At 39.8% G+C, this 20,192-nt stretch overlaps 1 protein-coding gene across 1 annotated transcript in view; it reads left to right on the top strand.

Annotated features, from left to right (window-relative positions):
- Positions 1 to 18,943, top strand: part of tle3b (TLE family member 3, transcriptional corepressor b) — a 37,578-nt gene extending 18,635 nt beyond the window's left edge. Inside the window, 15 exon segments of the mRNA XM_084404059.1 lie at positions 1,242 to 1,446; positions 1,595 to 1,611; positions 6,608 to 6,727; positions 7,584 to 7,634; positions 7,719 to 7,871; positions 8,291 to 8,423; positions 8,627 to 8,802; positions 9,360 to 9,436; positions 10,308 to 10,557; positions 11,342 to 11,589; positions 11,700 to 11,847; positions 12,181 to 12,331; positions 13,557 to 13,627; positions 13,629 to 13,634; positions 17,372 to 18,943. Coding sequence (XP_084260185.1) covers positions 1,242 to 1,446; positions 1,595 to 1,611; positions 6,608 to 6,727; positions 7,584 to 7,634; positions 7,719 to 7,871; positions 8,291 to 8,423; positions 8,627 to 8,802; positions 9,360 to 9,436; positions 10,308 to 10,557; positions 11,342 to 11,589; positions 11,700 to 11,847; positions 12,181 to 12,331; positions 13,557 to 13,627; positions 13,629 to 13,634; positions 17,372 to 17,479 — 1,914 coding nt within the window. The 3' untranslated portion in view covers positions 17,480 to 18,943.
- The last annotated feature ends 1,249 nt before the right edge of the window (positions 18,944 to 20,192 follow it).

Raw genomic sequence — 20,192 nt, 5'->3', positions numbered from 1 at the left:
ATTTTTAATATGATTTCTTATCACATCAATCTTATTCCTGAAAATTAACAGCATTTCTTTTTATATATATATATCTTTTTTTGTAACATTATAAATGCTTTTTCTGTCAATTTTGATCAGTTTAATGCATTATTCCTGAGCAAAAATAATATTTTGAAGCTTTTGAATTGTAGTGTATTTCAGCTTTGTATCTGACAATAAATGTCAGTATTTTTGTTAACACTATATGGACTAAATTAGTTTGATTTACAGTTATTAGTTAAGAACTGATTTGAACTGAATTGGGTTTTTTGCAGTTATTACTTATGTGGGTATGTCTGTCTTTTGTAGATGTGGGAAGCTCATGTGCAATGTATGTATGTGTCACAGAACCGTTAATAAAGCAAATTTATATTGGTTATAAATTATATAATTGTAACACTGTACAATTAAGGGAATTAAGATGAATGAAGAATGACAGCAGTGCAATGAGATCTGTTGCTTTATTTGTATTATTAGATGAAGACAATTTTATTTCAGACATTAAGCAAGGAACAACATGTTTGATTCGGATGATATTAAAATCACACAATGAAACACAAATTTACCTGATCTATTCTCTTGCATAATTACATCTTCCTCTCTCAGCTGTAAACAGCCACTGCTTTGACGCCACGTGTTACTATTAACTTAACACAAACAGAGAATGGCATATATCATTGGCTGTTAATGAGGCGTGGAGGACTGGCATAGCCTATGTGATGATAACCATGGGTCTTTGTGTAAACTCTCAGACATATTATGGGTTGTGAGGTGACTGCAGTGTTGACCAACTTTTCACTAAACTCACTTGACTTTGTGTGTGTGTGTGTGTGTGTGTGGATTAATGTTTGTGTACATATTGATTCAGTGAACAAATATCTGAAAATCATGCACACTCATTTTCATTTTGCCGCGTGTATGATGGGAGTGTTTGCTGCAAAAAGATGCATGTTAAGTAGTGTGGTTTTTCAAAGGCAGTGTGTACGTTTAAAAATCAGTAGTATGTGTTTGAGTGAGCTGTTCCCGCTGAGCTCAAGGAGGACATGTCCTTGTGAAGAGTGTCCTGCTTTGATCCAGCCACTAATGGAGGTGTTAGGGTGCCAGTGTTCCTCTCTGTGCATCCTGTGAGAGAAGGGCTTAACCAGTCACCTTAATTCAGTGCTTGCTGTCCATAAGCCCTTTCCCTCCGACCCACTTGATGTAAATGTGTGTGTTGACAGCAGCAGCAGCTCCAGGCCCAGCACCTTTCTCATGCTGCCCACGGACCCCCGGTCCAGCTGCCCCCTCACCCCTCGGGGCTGCAGCCCCCAGGCATCCCTCCAGTCACAGGCTCAGGATCAGGTCTGCTGGCGCTGGGGGCTCTGGGCAGCCAGGCACACCTGCCAGTCAAAGATGAGAAGAACCACCATGACCTGGAGCACAGAGGTAACTCGCGCATGCACTGAAGAAAACCACAACAAATGTCCTGAAGTAATACGCTCATGCTTTGGTAAGAAAATAAATGTGAATGCTGACTTGATGTTTTTCTTTCTCTGTTTCTTTTATCTCCTTCATCGTTCTCCATTGGATAAAGAGCGGGAGTCTAGCACGGTGAGTTCTGTCAGTTTCTGAATCTCTGTGTCTACTTGACTAATAACTTCAATTGTAACTTGTTCCTCACACAAGTGCAGAAGACTTTAAGTATGCATTCAGTTGCTTTTTGCTAGCGTTTGCATTGCTGTTCATGTCCGTTAAGTACCGATGCCACAATTGTGTTAGACACTGCACTGCCATCTGTCGAAGCGGATCAGCATAATCATCTTTGAATTTGATGTAAATTACGGTAGCTATATTTACTCAATTGGAATAAATTCATTCTGATTGATGAATCCGAACGTAGTGTTTATTTGAACGCTAAATAAAGTGATATGGGCCTTTTTTTTTTTTTTTACATGCGCAAATATACAGTTTCCTGCTGTTTCCACACATTATTCTCCTACATTGCTTTCTTTGTTTTAAAGAGCAGACTTGATATGTATCCATTTCGGGTCCTAATTAGGAGACGGTGAGCACATGAACCGTTGTGCCATGCTGCTTGTATTAATCAAGCAGTAAAAACACCTGTTCCTGCACCCAAAACAAGGCCTCTTTGGATGAAAGTCTGAAACAAGGACTGATAGGACATTTTCCTGCTCCACTTCACAGATGATGAGTGGAAGGAAAACTTTAGAAAGATATGATAGTCATTTAACAACAACAGCGGCTCGTTCCTCGTGTCATTACGCCATTTCTACGCCATTGCACATGCGCAGTCCTTTCCAGTTTCGGTTTTCAATCCGATCAACTGTTTACATGTCCTCTTGATGGGATTAGAAAAAGTTTAAACCACCTCTTACAATCCAAATGAGATTTTAACCTGATCTGGCTAATTTATTCCGAAGGACATGGTTACATGTGACTTTATTCTGACTGTGCTAAATGTCCGATTTCCCGCTGTTTCTGCTGGTCAAGCATGATAATACGTGCGAATTTTAACACTAATGAGACTAGTTTTCACTCTTTGCAACACCAAACAACAACACTATGCTGCTAGCGTATCTACATAGATGGCAGCCAGTGTGCGTGAGGATTCTCTTTGAAGTTTAGTGAAACATCTGCACAATACAAAATTAAAATGCTTTTTATAGAAAACTATTATGAGTACAGTCTTCATTTCATGAGTGTATACCATTCAGATGACTCTTTACAAAAACGTGATTTATTACTTAAATATGTCATATTTGTGTAAAAAAAAAAAGGCTAGTACATTCTTTAACATTACTCCTTTTGTGTTCCACAAAAATAATGTGGTTTGGAATAAGGATGAAGTATGTCATGGCAGACCTTTTTATTTTTCATTGAACTATTCTTTTAAGTCCTGGCGTTTGATAAAGAGGGAAGTCAGTGGTACGTTAACAGCATGTAGAGAACCAAGCTGGCAGCATTAGGGCACACTAAGCTTTAAAAAAAAAAAAGAAAAAAAAAAGAGGGGAGCCTGCTGTATAATCCTGCTTTTAATCCAGGTAAAAAATGCGCAAAAGCACAGGCCAGAGATTAGCAGCGCTATAATTTCATCACAATTAAAAAAGACTTTGACTCTCTATCTTAAAGGATTTGTCCTCACCCACTCTTCATGTCTGCAGCTCTTGGCTCAGATAAACCTTACTCATTCAACCATATATCATAGCCTCCTCCTTTGTTTCTTCTTGTGCCTCTTTTCTACAGTTTTGTTAACTGCTCTTTCAGTCGTTCCTTTGGCTCTTTGTCTCCACAGCTCTGGTTCTGTCCCTCTGTGCATACCTCTTGCTGTGTTTATTTGAGGTTTTCATGTAACCACTTAAATTCTCCCTATCTCCCAAATGCTGGATTGCCCCATTTCACCTCTTAAACTGGATATGCAGAAAGGTTTGACTTGGCAATAGTGTATTGTGTGTGTGTGTGTGTGTGTGTGTGTGTGTGTGTGTGTGTGTGTGTGTGTGTGTGTGTGTGTGTGAATGAGTGCAGTCATGCCTGCAGAAATCAGACTCTGCTGCTGATTAGCGCTTAGTGCAGCAGTGGCCATCCTGCTCTCTGCCCGCCAGGACTTCCTGTTGTCACGGGTCATCTGATAGCACCGCTCTGACTTTGCTTATTGAGTCACGTTAAGCCTGTCTTAAAAGGTCAGCCTATTAAACCCGCAGCTGAGATGCACACATACACGCTCAGTTGCTTGCTTTCTCCCTGTCAGGCGGAGAGAGCAGTCTAGGTCTATTTATTACTTTTGGATTAGCAGAAGAAGGGGGTGGGGAGAGAAATGGGCTGCTTAATGCTGACAAAAGCAACACTGAGATTGTTGTAGAGTGTTTGTGAGTGGGGTTTAAGCTCCTGGGATTCCTTTGTGTCGTCTCCAGGAGAGCATGGAGTTCCTTCTGCCTTCGAGATCACTTCCTTTGGCCCAGCCACATCCTCCTTTTCATCTATCTCCCCTTCGCTCTCTGCATGAATAGAGGTTTGTCATTCAGACTGAGAGTGTGGGCTTGGCACTGAGATCATGCCCTGGCAGGGCCACACTCTGGCCCAGAGATGGTGCCCGTCTGCCCAGCTGTGCTCACAGAGGGAGCGCCACTCAGCCGCTTCCATTCTCAGTGCATTCTGGGCAATGAAATTCCAGCTGCTCTCCCTTTCTCCTTTCCTGTCCTTTCTGCTTTCACTTTCTCCTGCTTTACTGTATCTGTGCACACACTTTCTCAGTTTAAGTACTGAAAAAGTATTTTTTTGTGGTGAAAACACAGGTTTGCTGTGCTTATTTCGAGAGCTCCACAATTTGGTCAAAAACTGTGATTTTTATATATCAATATGACTATAATAAGAATAATTTATTATTAATATTGTGAATATTAGATTGTTGTTGTTACCATTTAAAAATGTTAAAATAAAAAATGACTATTGTAAAATTTCACTGTAAAATGTGAGTATTTAAGAAGAAAATAACAATAATAATAATTCTATTTTACAGAACAATTGAAAAATTACAATTACTTTTACTTAAAATTATGGCTGTTTATTTCTTAATTTTCAAATATTATACAATTAAATTTTTTAGTGGAAAACTGAAGGGAGCCTTTAATTATCTTTTGTTGGCCGATTTAGAAGTCCTTTACGAGTTTAAGTAGATGGTTGACGTGTTGTGTTTTGAAATGCAGAAACTCAAAGCTTATGCAGAGATGGTTTTCGTAAGGAGCAGCATTTACTGCGAACCAAGCTGCTCTGAGACACTGAAAACCACGCTGGTGTTTTGCTGAGACACCAGGTCATGTGCCACGCTTCACTCTGAAACACACAGGGCATATATTTAATTAAATGGCAGCATTTGCACTTTGCAGTTTGATAATCACACTAAGCCGTATTGCGTTTTCGTGCAACCCTACAATAAAGATAGTGAGTGGTATTGGCAGAGGGCCATGCATGGACTCGCTCTCTCTGCTTCGGCCTCATTTAAGGCCCACTAGTTGTGGTGAAAGGATGGCTGTTTGCTGTGTTTTAGTTGGGATGGGCATGTGCGGGAGGGTAGGAAAACAAGTTGTCGTCCGGCTTGTTAACTCTCAGGGTGAGGGTCCGTTTATTCTGGTTTATTGTGTGCGTTTCACCATGTTATTCTCTCTCTCCCCATTTCCGTGCTGCAGGGATCAGTTTTCGCTTGACCCTGCTATCCAGTTTGGCACATTCTCGTTGTGTAATGCTTGGTGCAGGTTGCCCAGGGCTGCGGGGTTAGGCCAGAATGTTTGAAGTGTGGTGTGGTCAGGCTGGTTTAGAGGCCTCACTCTTCAGGGATAGTTTGCTCAGCTGTCCCGCCTGCTTTGCTTCATGGGGCCTGGGCTGGCTTGCTTGGCAGGCCCCACGCTCTCTCCCTTCCTCATTGCCAGGGAGTACAGGGTGATCTAACAGGGCCTGGGGCTTAACCCCCTCGCTTTTCCGTGTTTACCTTGTACGAGGGAGGAATTTACACACATGGCTCGCTCAAAGCCACCAGTGGCCCCATGACGCCTTTGATATTTGTATTTGTGCTGCTGAGAGCCTGGGCCATTCTGAGCATAGCTGACTGTCTACAGCTAATGAGCTGAACCTAAAGTGCCTGTTACATTATACTGAGAAAGAAGTTCTTTACTTGGAGTGCTTGTATATACAGTAGTCAACATTTGAAGTGGATAAAAAGTTAATCGAAGTTGTCCTAAGACAAGAATGGGTAGTGTTCAAAATTCATGTATAACTTTGACGAAAGGTTTTGATCCACTTCAAATTTTGACTACTGTATATATCTCAATTTGAGTTTCTCAAGATGACACCTTTAAAGGAACACGTCGGCATTTTGGGACTTTAGCTTATTCACCGTATCCCCCAGAGTTAGATAAGTCCATACAAACCCTTTTCATCTCCGTGCATGCCATAACTCTGTCTGACGCACCCACCGCTAGCCTAGCTTAGCACAAAGACTGGAGGTAAACGGCTCCAGCTAGCACACCAATAAGTGACAAAATAACACCAACATTTTCCTATTTACAGGTGCTGCGAGCAAATCACTCCGCAGAAGTAGCAGTGCTTCACCTTCTGAGAATATAGTTCCCAGTATGTATACGGTTAGAAGATGGCTGTGTCTCATGTGACCTTGTTATTTGTAGATGTTGTGACTACAAATCACAACATGTAAATAGGAAAATGTTGGCGTTATTTTGTCACTTATTGGGAGCAAGTATGCTATGCTAGCTGGAGCCATTTACCTCCATTCTTTGTGCTAAGCTAGGCTATGGGTGCGTCAGACAGAGTTACGGCACGCACGGAGATGAAAAGGGTATGTATGGACTTATCTAACTCTGGGGGATACAGTGAATAAGCTAAAGTCCCAAAAAGTCGGCGTGTTCCTTTAAGGGAGGATCCGGAAATGTTGATTATGCGCTAGTGGGAAATGTGCATATTCTTTAAATGTAATGCTATTTCAAGGGAACGTTTTAAGAGTTTTTGTCAGCAAGTGCACAGGGATAAGCAGTGATTTGTTCAACTTCTGATCAAATTGTTTTTCTTTCCGTCTCAATAGAATAATTCAGTATCACCGTCAGACAGTCTGAGAACCAGTGAGAAACACAGAGGCTCGTCTGAATACAGTTTGGACTCAAAGAAACGCAGAGTGGAGGAGAAGGACAACATGAGCCGATATGTAAGTGTTTGTTTTTTACAGCCCCAGTTGTACAGTATAAAAAATAAATATTCCTTTTGATACAGATTACATTCAGCAGTGTTAAATAAGTGTTTTAAAGATTCATTTTACCTGATTGCAAATGTAATCTACAATCTATAATCTACCAATAAATTGTCTGATGAACAATAATACTAATATATTGTGCACCCCAATTCAGTTTCTTAAAAAACCTATAATACTATTCAAAAGTTTTTTATCAGTAAGATTTTTTTCATTAAAGAAATTAACACTTCAGCAAGGATGTATTCAATTGATCAAAAGTGACAGTAAAGACATTTACATTGTTACAAAAGATTTTTTGTTTCAAATACATGCTGTTCTTTTGAACTTTCTATCAATCAAAAAGTCCAGAAAATATGCATCACAATTTCCACAACAATATTAAGCAGAACAACTGTTTCCAACATTGACAATATTAATACGTTTCTTGAACACCAATTAGATCTTAGATTAGCATATTAGAACGATTTCTGAACTGAAGATATAAACTGAACTGAACTGAGTAATGACAGCTGAAAATTCAGCTTTGCTGGAATAAATTACATTTTAAAATGTATTAAAATTGAAAATGTTTATTTTAATTTATAATAATATTTCAGAATTTTAGAGTTTTTACTGTATTTTGGTCAAATAAAGGAAGACTTGACGAGCATAAGAAACTTCTTTCAAAAACATATAAAATATCTCACCAACTCCAGACTTTTAAACTGTAGTGTACATTTTATTTTATAAATTTCTGCTATAAATTTATTATTGAACCCCACAAAATTCTTAACTGTCTTGTCTAAATGTATCTGCTGTTTATACACTACAGGACAGCGATGGCGACAAAAGTGATGATCTAGTCGTGGATGTGTCTAACGAGGTAAAAGCTAACAGTCTTTCCCTTTTTTGTCTGGAGAACATCATCTCTTTCATATGTGACTGACTTTTCTCTTTCCGACTGTAGGATCCAGCCACTCCAAGGGTCAGCCCGTCTCACTCTCCTCCTGAGAATGGACTCGATAAGGCCAGAGCACTGAAGAAAGATGCCCCCAACAGCCCGGCTTCTGTGGCCTCCTCTGGGAGCACCCCCTCTTCTAAAGTGAAGGACCACCCACATGTAAGTGTTAGGGACTAGAGGATGGGTGTTTGTGCTGTCAAGTCTCTGCACATTTGCAAACCCTCTTCCTCTCAGCAGTTTTATAGCTGCAGCATAAATGTCAGTTTGAAGCGTAACATGAATACATCAGCTACTGTCAGACAAACAGTGGCTTAGCTGCTAGTCTTGGCTAATATCTCAATGCGCTTAGCTAGCCTCAGAGGGGAAGAGGAGAAAAGAGAGTAGAGAGAGTGATTAAAGATGAGTGAGAGGATGAGGTCTCAGGGAAGGGTTCGGTCTGAAGTTTAGCTTTATCCTCCTCAGCAATAATGAGCTGTCAGTGTTTGACTGGATTAGTGCGTGAGAGCTCTGTGGATTTGAGAATTTGTGGTATGTAGCTTTAGCTTCGATAATTCCATCTCTGTTCCTTCATCTTGCAGAACGACAAGTCCTCCACCCCAGGTTTAAAGTCCAACACCCCCACCCCACGCAATGACGCTCCCACCCCAGGAACCAGCAACACCCCTGGGCTCAGGCCCATACCCGGAAAACCACCTGGTATGGAAGCGCTGGGTAAGTAGTAAATGAGCATGTTATAAAGCTATCCTTTCAAGCATTCCCATTCGTCTAAACCTAAAGATTGTGACCATATTTTTAAGACCATACTTTTTGAGCCAATAGAGATAATCTATGCTAACCAGCCAAACTTGTAAGTGTGAGAGTATATTTATGGCTTTTCAACTTTGGCTTTTCTTCTCTCCATATATTCCCATCAGCACCTGCCCTACGTACGCCATTATCGATTGCGGCGCCGTATGGGGCTCCGTTTGCCATGATGGGACACCACCCAGAGATGAACGGTTCATTGACCAGTCCTGGTGTTTACCCTGGCCTTCACATCTCACCTCAGATGAGCGCCGCAGCTGCTGCTGCTTATGGACGCTCACCGATGGTTAGACTCCCATGTCATTATTTTCTGACTACATAAACTTCTGCGACCATTTAGAAAAGTTTTTAGTCCTTTTTCAGTTGTTTTTTTCTTCTGATCATCTAGGAGTTCTCCAGTCCTTGGGACCCACCTCCCTGTATGTTTTGGATGTCTCCCTAATCAACATACTAGGAAGCTGATATGTTGAATTAGGTGTTTTAATTAGTGAGACATCTAAAACATTCTGGTAGGTGGGTCCCCAGGTTCTAGAGTCTAACTTAGCATGCATACCCTGTTAGGATAGCATTCTGGGTAAATATTGCCTTTTGCATTTGTAATGATTTGTTCTGCATCTCTGTTTGCGCTGATGGCATGGGAAGTAAAACAGTTGTCTGGGGGTCTCTAATAAAGGCTTGAGGGGAGAGATAAAGTGCAAACAAGTGCTCAACTAGAATATTAAAAATGTATTACAAAAGAGCTGATGCAGGAGAAATTAGACTGTCAAATCAGTTTCAGTTTGTTTTGTGGCTTATGTATTTTTTACATTTTACTTTTTTTATGCTAAGATGTCTGTGTTGCAGGCGGGCTTTGATCCTCATCCACACATGCGTCCTCCCGGTCTGCCAGCAAGTCTGACCTCTATACCTGGAGGGAAACCGTAAGTGCTGTTATTGAGCCATCTATAACTATGTATAACACACTACTGTTAGGAAGTTTGAGGTCAGTCTTTTTTTAGAAACTAATACATTTATTCAGCAAGGATGCATTAAATTGCTTGTGACATTTATAATGTTAGAAAAGATTTAAATGTAAAAAATAAATGCTGTTCTTTTGAACTTTTTTTTATTCATCAAAGAATCCTGAATAAAGTTAGCCTGGAAATCCAAACCCAAATCCGAAAGATTAAGAGTCTGTCATTGAGGAATGAAAATCGCCCCCCTCTCGAGGGGTGGTACCAAGCATGCATTTGTAAATCTCACTGCACGCAATTGGATAACACTACAACCAATCACTGTCGTGATTGCGCTGTCGTCATCTGTTTAGCTCGCCTCTTGCCCGCCTATATCAGATACACCGATGTGATTGGTGCAGCTCGGCTACAAGGGCATAGTTAATGAGCATCATTACTCAATGCCAGAGTAACTCGCTGAGCAAATTCAAATTGTGCTCTCGCAAGAACTCTGGATTTCCAGGGTAGAATAAAGTATCAGTTTCCACAAAAATATTAAGCAGCACAACTGTTTTTAGCATTAATAACAAGACATGTTTCTTGAACACCAGATCTGCATATTAGAATGATTTCTGAAAGATATATAAAAAAATACTTTTTTTTTTGTTACATTATAATATTTCACAATATTATGTTTTACAGTATTTTTAATCAAATGAATGCAGCCTGGCAGAGTTTAACAGACTTTTAAAAACATTAAAAATCGTACAAAATTTTTAGCATTAGTGTAAGATAATTTCTTATTCATTTTTGATCATTCTTATTATTTTATCTCATTCTTTCATGTCCTGGTAAATAGGGCCTACTCCTTCCATGTTAGTGCGGATGGCCAGATGCAACCAGTACCTTTTCCTCCAGACGCTCTTATTGGACCAGGCATTCCCCGTCATGCCCGCCAGATCAACACACTCAGCCATGGTGAGGTGGTGTGTGCCGTAACTATCAGCAATCCCACGCGGCACGTCTATACTGGCGGCAAGGGCTGCGTGAAGATCTGGGACATCAGTCAGCCTGGCAGCAAGAGCCCCGTCTCGCAACTCGACTGTCTGGTAAACAATTGATGTCTAATCAGTCCACACAAATTACCAGGCTTATTTTTGAATTATCGTTTTTGAAGTACAAATCCACTCTTTAATTTTTTTATTTTTTTTTACATTATCATTTTTTTTTTACAATCATTATCCTCCCTTTAATCCCCCTGCCAAATAAATAACCAAATCTATAAGGCAAAGTAGTTATTTTAAGGCAAAATACCATGATGGTTCTCCATTATCCCCCTCAGTCAGAGTAACTTGCTTTTTGTGTGTGTGTGCATCTTCCTGCGCTTGCTCCATAGTGCAGAAAGCTGTGTATTTGATGAGCTGTTTGGCCATTATAAAGTGATTTAATTTGTCTGAAAGCCTGGAGTTATTGATCTCCCTCAGGAACAGATCTAGAATTCTCCTGCTAATTTGAAAATGTGCTTCATCCTGGTGCTGCAACTAAAAACCCTTAAAAGCTTTTCCCTACCCACTTACCATTCTGGGCCCTCTTATCGGCCGCCTCTTCTCCTCTATTAACCTTCATAAACACAGGTTAGACAAGATTTAGTGAGCCAGAGCAAATAACAGGGAGCTGAACGACTGCTTTTTAGCTCTGCCATTTTGATTGGTTGACCTCTTCAGCATGATTATTGAGGGGCTAGAGAGTGATATTTGTACATATTCTTGTGAAATACAAAAAAGAAATTTAATTTTATACTATTTTTTTTTTTTTTTTTTTTTAAATTGAAGGCAACATTTCAAAAATGTCTGTCTCTCAACATGAGTGGCCCTCTTCTCTCTCTCTCTTCAGAACAGGGATAACTACATCCGTTCCTGTAAGCTACTTCCGGATGGCCGTACTCTGATTGTTGGAGGAGAAGCCAGCACTCTGACCATATGGGATTTAGCCTCTCAGACTCCCCGTATCAAAGCCGAGCTCACCTCTTCTGCCCCAGCCTGCTATGCGCTGGCTATCAGCCCTGACGCCAAGGTCTGCTTCTCCTGCTGCAGTGATGGAAATATTGCTGTCTGGGACCTTCATAACCAAACCCTTGTCAGGTATAAAGCGCACCAGGGGATGCCACATTAAATGGTGTCTCTTTGTGGATAGAGATGTGTACACTGTACTGATGCATTTAAAGACAATGCGTATATGTCTATGTATGTAGGCAGTTCCAGGGCCATACAGATGGGGCAAGTTGTATAGACATTTCCCATGATGGCACCAAACTGTGGACAGGTGGACTAGACAACACAGTACGATCCTGGGACCTGAGAGAGGGACGACAGCTCCAGCAGCATGACTTCACCTCACAGGTAAAATTCACACACACCCACATGAATACATTGCCCTGTGATACATGAGCACATGTAATGTCAAATGTTACCCAAGTTCTTTTGTAATACGGTAAATAGAGAAGAATAACTAGGCAAGTACTCAAACGTTGTAGGTTTGAACCCTAGAAGAACTGATTCATGTTGCGTGCTAATTGTATACAATAATATAAAGGTGATTTTTCTGTGGCAAAAATGTACCCCCCCCCCCCATACACCCTAGCATCATGTCACAACGGTTTAAAATGTATTTTCTTGACTGACTTTAAAGATTAGGACTAATGGTCTGAATGCTGAATGCTCTGTCTGATGCAGATCTTCTCTTTGGGCTACTGTCCGACGGGCGAGTGGCTGGCTGTGGGAATGGAGAGTAGTAATGTGGAGGTGCTTCATCATACCAAGCCTGACAAGTACCAGCTGCATCTGCACGAGAGCTGTGTCCTCTCCCTCAAATTTGCCTACTGCGGTAAGACACTGTTACTTTACTTTATATGTATATATGTAGTGCAGAAGTCTTGCACCTGAAAGTAAATTGGGGGGACATTAGACCTACTCAGTTTTAAAAAGTGGATGGGACAGGTGAGGTGGGGGTTGCTAATACAATGCTAAATCAGATATATGTACAATTATGATGTCCAGCAATCGATTTAAATAGTTGGCTACATAGGGTTTAATTTGTCGTTTAATGAGATGTAGCCTAATATTTGTTGTCAGTGCCGAGAATTTTCGTGTGAATAAATACATAGATCCGCCTACTTGACCAACGTGTATCTTAATGGTCCAGTGGTAGAACTTTCGCCAAGCGTGTCAGAGGTTTCGGGTTCTTTTTTCTCGTATAGTTTTTTTTTTCTCATCAAAACCGATTATGTTCATCAGTGGTTGTATATCAAGCAGGGACACGTTTGTGTGCATTGTTTTGTCATTTCACCAGAACGAATAGAGAGTATCCGCAACGGATTGAAGTGTGCGTCCGAGTGAAGACAGTGCGGCGTGTGCGCGAGCCACACGAGAAAACACTGTATCCGCGCCACTGATCCCAGCGGCAAACGAGCACTTTGATCACTTGATTTAAAAGACACATTTCAGCGCTAGATCGTCTCTCTATTTAAAAAACAAACAAAATGATTGCTCTGCCAGTTAACTGGAGATGTTTTATTTATTTGTAGAATTGGTACATTGGTACGTGAGATGTTTTAAAAAGTGGTGGGGACAATATCGACCCTGGCAAAAAGTGGTGGGGACATGTCCCACCCGTAAATTACGCCTATGGACCTACTGTAAAGTATGTCTGAGACCTGACATGGGAAAACAATGTAGTTTAGTATTCGGTGGTGTTTTTTCCATTTTAGTGGGGCCAGGTTGCACTTCTCTCTCTCTCTCTCTCTCTCTCTCTCTCTCTCTCTCTCTCTCTCTCTCTCTCTCTCTCTCTCTCTCTCTCTCTCTCTCTCTCTCTCTCTCTCTCTCTCTCTCTCTCTCTCTCTCTCTCCTCTCTCTCTCTCTCTCTCTCTCTCTCTCTCTCTCTCTCTCTCTCTCTCTCTCTCTCTCTCTCTCTCTCTCTCTCTCTCTCTCTCTCTCTCTTAATGGCCCACCACTCTACTTCCAAATAAGTCGAGCTGTAGTGAATCAAGTCATTTAGATCAACCTTGACTCTGTACCCATTAGTCCATGTGTATTTGTTCCATTTCCTAAAGGTAAATGGTTTGTGAGCACTGGGAAGGACAATCTCTTGAATGCCTGGAGGACTCCCTATGGTGCCAGCATTTTTCCAGGTATGTCAGTCAATACCTCATTCCCTCCCCCTTGCTACAGAGGTGCTCCAAATGTCCATACTACATTGGAAATGAATGTTTGTTTGTGTGAGTTGTAGTGTGAGTTTGATTGATTCTCTCTTCAGGCTTTCATTGGGACTTTAATCCCTGTCGTAATAGTCTTTGAGTGATGGCTTTTATTTTTGCTGTGGAATTGTTGCTGTACAGAAAATGCTTACTCGGCTTACTCTGAACAACCTTGTCAAATAATGCACATCAAAATCAATCAGTATGTAAAAACTGAAATCAAATCAAATATACATTTTAGGTGGAAAAATGAAAACCAGTATACAGCGCATACAGATCATTCTTTATATTTGAAAGCCAATAACCGCTATATTGTCTGATAAATCTAAATCAAAATGTTGATAGAATTTTTTAAAGCCTGATTACAAAATCAAAAGTCTCACCATTAAAAGTCATGTACCAAGCACTTTAACATTAATCAAACATATACAGTACAGTAGCCTATAGTGAACCAGTGTAAAATTCCTTAACTTTAAAAAATAATTTTACACTTAATAAATTTGGCCAAATTTATGTATCCCAAAAAAAAAAAAAAGCCTTACAAAGAGAAATAATAATGGCTAAAAAATGCAAACAAGTCATTGGACAACGTATAAAAAAATAATAATTTAACCATATTATGCATTAACATATTATGAATAATAATGAATTAATGTTTGTTTGTTTTTGTTTGTTTAAAAAAAAAAAAAACATCTTAAATTAATATTACTGTTTCAAATAACAGCATTGGTGTTTGAGCTGCGAATGAATACCAGTAAAAAAAGTGCTTTGTTTGTGGGTTAACTATAATCTATATGAGATTAATCAGATATTTATTCAAGATAAACATATTACAACTTGTATCTTCACAAAATGACGTGAATGCACAAGTGATCTTGAACTAATTACGTGATAGTCAGAATGTGTAAAGAGTCACACTGTACTTTTTGTTCCATTGATTTCCATTCAAACACATCGTCAAACCGGAAATGCAAGCTCATGCAAAAAAGTTTCGCATTTCGCTGCGTTTCAAGTTGAACTGCGAATTCGCATCACGTGAAGACGTATGACCAGTACAAGATCGATGCGTCCCGTCATGACCTCTTGGCTGAATTAAAAGAACAATATTTTTTGCAGTAAAGTCGAGTAGATTGCATTTTGTATTTTTTGCATTTTGAGTGTATTATTATTTATGTTGAATTCATGTTTATAAAAAAGACGTTGCAGAGCGTGACATCATATCATGACTGTTGCAGTGTCCGAAGAAATTTCGCGTTCTCAAAGTCTAAGCGTGACCGCGGCATTACTAATGTTGTGGATGCGTTCTTCCCATAACAACGTGCTGAAACACCACAACTAAACCCAACAAATTCACAACGTTTTATTACAATAGTGTTCTCATTATAAAGTTATGTATATGACTATCCCAATCATAGTTATTAATGTGCATTGCTGTTTGAGCAGCACACACTGAAGTTAAAGAGTGCTTTACTACTGCGTTAATTAACTTAACAAAAAACATAAGATAACTATGAGAAATTTTATTTATATATATATATATATATATATATATATATATATTAGGGGTGTAACGATTCGTTTTAACAACGATTCGATTCGATTCGCGATTCATGGTTGTCGATACGATTCAAGGACGATATTGGTTCATTTAGAACGATCCGATCCGAAACGATTCAGTGACTTGAAATCGATTCAGTAACTTTTTAGCCAAAAATTCTTGTAAGGGAATCAGGTATAAATTAATTATAGATATAAACAAACAAGTAAACAACAATTAATGTAAAATGCATTCACATTTTATTTTAATAAGTAGGACTGAACGATTATGACAAAAATGATAATTGTTGATTATTCCCTTGAAATTGTAATTGTGATTATTAATTACGATTATCACAACATAGAATGATGTTTTGAATAGTTTGGCCATGGGACCCACATTTCCGCATGGTCATCAAGCCGCGACCCACCTTTTTAGGAATTATATAAGCCTATTATAATACATTTGTTTACACAAAAATTGTTGACACACAAGTTCTGTCCCCCTTTACTTAACCATTTTTTTTAAGAATATGACAAATACTGATAGACAGTAGGCACTGCGAGGTTAAGCTATTAAATAGCAGTCCCAAACTAGTTTTTGTTAATACAATCTTGGTATGAGCCACCACAGTCATATAAAAATATACAAAACCAGTAAGTGGCATTTTGTTATGGAAACAAACAACAATTAGGCTACCATGGTGATGTACTGGAAGAACTGGTAAAGAAACATGGAAACTGCTCCTGATAAATAGCAACACACATGACGTACCAATAACGTAATTTATTGGTATTTTACTTTTATTTCTTAACTTACTAATTTACGACGTTGCATGCTCGTATTTCTTTTGCGCTTTAGTGAAGTGATACAGCGCGCTCCGGCGCATTTGCGCGTGCAATTGAAGAGTGCGCGCTACTGCAGTATAGCGGCTGAGAGGACAGGACAGTCCGTTTTTCTGAGGTGAGAGACTTTGCGCTGCTTGTTGTCTTTGCGCTGCTGCTGGTGCTGGCGCGTCACGCATGGCGACGACGACACAGATAGGCAGACTGAATCGAGTAACGTTTAACGCCTTTATTATTAAAAGTGCAAAGAAAAAACATCCATATAAAGTCTAACGTGCTTAAATCCAATGCGCTATTTCCTAGTATCGATACAATCGATTCATTACCTTTTAAAACGATATTAGATCGATATATGTCGTCCGGAAGGCCAACTTGCCGAGCACAGATCGATCCAGTTGGATCGTAGGAATATAAATCGATACATCGATGTAGTTGATGAATCGTTACACCCCTAATATATATATATATATATGCACGCACACACAAAAATAAACATATTACAACTTACAATGCACAAGCTAACTTTGCTAGTCAGGATGAGCACTTCCCAAAACAGTGTGCTAAAACACGGGTGAACAGACTTCAAAACTTTCTTTTATAGTACTTTTATGTAGCCTGCTATTGGGTGTTGCACTTAACTGTATTTTCCCTTTCAAAGCGATTCCAATAATATTTCGAGCAATTCAAAACCATCATGGCAAACAGTGCGCATCTGAAGTGTCTCAGCTGAAGGAAATAATACATTATCTATAGGCTTTAATATATCAGCCAAATTGACTTATTGGGTCGATAACATTAAAAATATATTTTACATGTATTCAATAACCAATATGGTGGCCGATATATCGTACATCCCTAAAAAAAAATTTATACAGTGTAGGCCTTGGCAGCTAACTGAAGTTTGTTGAAGTACTAAAATGACTAAAACTGAAGTAAAAAATAAATGAATGCCACTGTAAATAGAAATAAAAAAACAACTAATGCCAAAAAATTTAGACAAAATGTAAAAATAAAAGCTAATTCAAAATATTAATATAATATTAAAGTGTTTTAAGGCTCCCTGCTCCAGGCAAAAATCACGCAACTCCACACCACTCACATATGTTGCCACTTGTCTATTAAACTTGAAACTATTAATAACACACCTATTTGCCTCTTAGAGTGGTGTAATTTCTTCAGTTAATATTTAGAAGGGAGTGATGTTGACACTTCTCTGTGGTTTATGATGTCACTGAGTCTCTGTTTGATTATGTCAGGCTAATGGTTTTTCTGCTGTCCTCCCTCCACAGTCCAAGGAGTCTTCCTCTGTCCTGAGCTGTGACATCTCGGCTGATGATAAGTACATCGTGACGGGATCTGGAGACAAGAAGGCCACCGTGTATGAAGTGATCTACTAAATTCACTGGTTCACCACATGTAAAGACCTATGGATGGAGCTTTGGGCCCGAGTTTGAACAGATTCAATGGATCACTCCTCCACTTTTTCCTCCTTTTATAGTTGGAACCCAGGTTAGGAATTGGTTGGTCCACTGGGATCGGATTCCCAGATGTTTTCATTTTTAACACACCTGGATTGTTACAGAAGTGGAGCGGCCCTTTACAGATCCAAGCAGAAACGTGTTAAACTGTCCCAAGGACTCCCTGACGGCACTAATGTAGTAAATATTGTCTTGCCTTTGCTTTCGGTCTGCTCATGGGATTATGTGTGCCTATTCCTTCCTTAGTATTTTTTTCCCTCGCCTACCTTCCTTCAAACAAAAAGTGAACAATCTGTGATGTAATATGAAGCAGTGCTTCAAATTTAGCCTCCTGCTCCCTGGACGATTTGTTAAAAAGTGTATATATGGAGTAATAAAGACGTTTTATAAATATATATAATTATATATATTTCCATGTCCTGATATACTTGTGATGGGTTTCTTTGTCCTCGTGTCCTTAATGCTTGATGAATGTAGATTAGGACACTTTTTAATTTGTAAGCACACTCTCTGGGCTGGCCATTTGCTAAAAGGCTCACTTGGAAAATCCCTTCCAGAATAATCTTAGTATTTTTTTTTTGTTTGTTGTTTTTGTTGCTTTTTGAGCCTGTGCGCTGTTCGTGGAAACTGGATCAGACTGGAATCCTGTGGAAGTTGGAATATGACGGAAACAGCCCAGAGGAGAGGGAAGAGTCGTTTGTAAATTGAAAGCGATATTAAACTTGGAGAATGACTAACTGTACTACTTTTGTGCCCTTTGCATTGTGTGGCATCTTGTTGGAAAGAGGAAATCAGATGATGAAGTGTGATTGTAACATGCTGACTCGGAATGGATTGCACGCTGCGATGAGTAACTTGCCAACTGATCTCATAAGCGGCCCCACTATAGTTCACTGTTGTTGAAACGGGATATGACTCACTCCAGTGATTGACAGCTTACTTCTGCTGTAGAGCCCCACCCTAATGAGCCTACAGCCCTGTTTTCGCTCAGATTGATGTAAAACTTCTTTGTGAGTGATCAGAGTCATTTGGGGATTTTCTTCTGTACCAGTTGAGCCAGTTTTCTAATGAATAAATTCATTGCCTGCACTTGACTTTGGTGGAAGCTTCAGTGTGAAAGTGCGTGTGCACGAGAGAGAAGAGCAGCTCTTTTAAACCTTTTTGTGTAAATGTGGACTGTTTTAACTGTTGGAACTGGAGTCCGCTTCATGGGGCTGCAGCAGAACCGGTCGCTGAGTGCGAACTCCGTCTTTAGTACAATTACAAACCCTGAACCCGCCTGCCTTTCACAACCTCTCAACTTCACACCAAAGTATGTAGCAAACTGTGTCAGCACTGATCATGTACAGTTGTGAATAATTCAATAAACTTTTTTTTTGTAAACTGTGTTATTAATGCTGGTTTATTATAAGTGCCATTGTCTGATTTGAATCACAGGCTGGGTGTCTGTCACGCTAACTCCATATGTCTAAAGTATGGAGATTAATGACAGGCCAGCAACACTGGATATGTCATCTAGTTGTTCCCACATGGTGTCAAGCTGATGAAAGGCTGATGGAAGAGTTGAGACATGTAGTTGTGCGTGTGTGTGTGCAAAAGAGACATAGTTTCTGCTGTCTCAGCTATCTGTTGTAACCACAGGCCAGGCTGACTCAAATATGCCCTGCGGTCCCCCAACCACAGCTGGTGACATACACAACACACCTTTTTGATTACTTCACCTCAAGTGGATTATCGGCCAGGAACCGTGTTCGTGTCAATTGATTTATTCTGGTGGTTTGAACTGGTTTCATTAAGGGTGTGATTTCAGCATACAGTATGTCTCTGTCTCACCTGTTCCTGCACTCTGACACTCTTCCTCTGCCCGTGAGCTTAGCTATTAATGTTTGCCCATGGTAACTCTAGTAAATGTGTCATGTTATTGTTTTGCTTATGCCTATTGCCAACTGCCAACTGGTAAAACAACCAAAATTAGGCTGAATATATATATTAAAATAACTTGCAAGTATAAAAGATTGTTGTAATTCTGTGGACATGTGTGGCGCTTTCTATGGTCACAGAATTCACGTGGATCTATGTGGTGGTCAGTGCATGTGCTCCAAAACATTTTGTGGTGATGCGAGTTTTGCATTCCACCTCTTCCCTCTGTTGATCCTCTCCTAATGTCCATGCACACCAAGAACGATAACCACATTAGCATCCACACCAGTGTACGATAACATTGTTTATAAGTGCATGCTGCAGTTATGTCGTCTGCTGCTTTAAATGTCTGAGCTGGATTCTGATTGGCTGTCGATGTTTTTTTGTTTTTTTTTCATCTGGGAAAAAATTATTCCAACAGTGATTCCAATGATATCATTCCCATGTGTCATTATCGTTCTAACTGTGGTGTGCACAAAATTCAAGAATACAAGATTTTTAAAACGCTATAGTTTTTGTCCTTGATGTGAACCGGCTTTTACACCTTGTGTTCTCTCACAGGCAGCTTTTGAACTGCTTTTTTGAACATGAGCTGCTAATATGGGCTCTCTTGTCTGAATAAACCATGCTGGATGATGAACTTGGTCTTGCTGTTGGCAAAGGAGTGTCAGCAGCAGATTTCGTGATTCAGCTCTGGACTGATGTACCAGCC

Source organism: Rutilus rutilus, assembly GCF_951802725.1.
Source record: "Rutilus rutilus genome assembly, chromosome: 3".
NCBI lineage: Eukaryota > Metazoa > Chordata > Actinopteri > Cypriniformes > Leuciscidae > Rutilus > Rutilus rutilus.
Note: the sequence above shows the minus strand (reverse complement) of the source record. Positions and strands in the feature narration are given on the sequence as shown.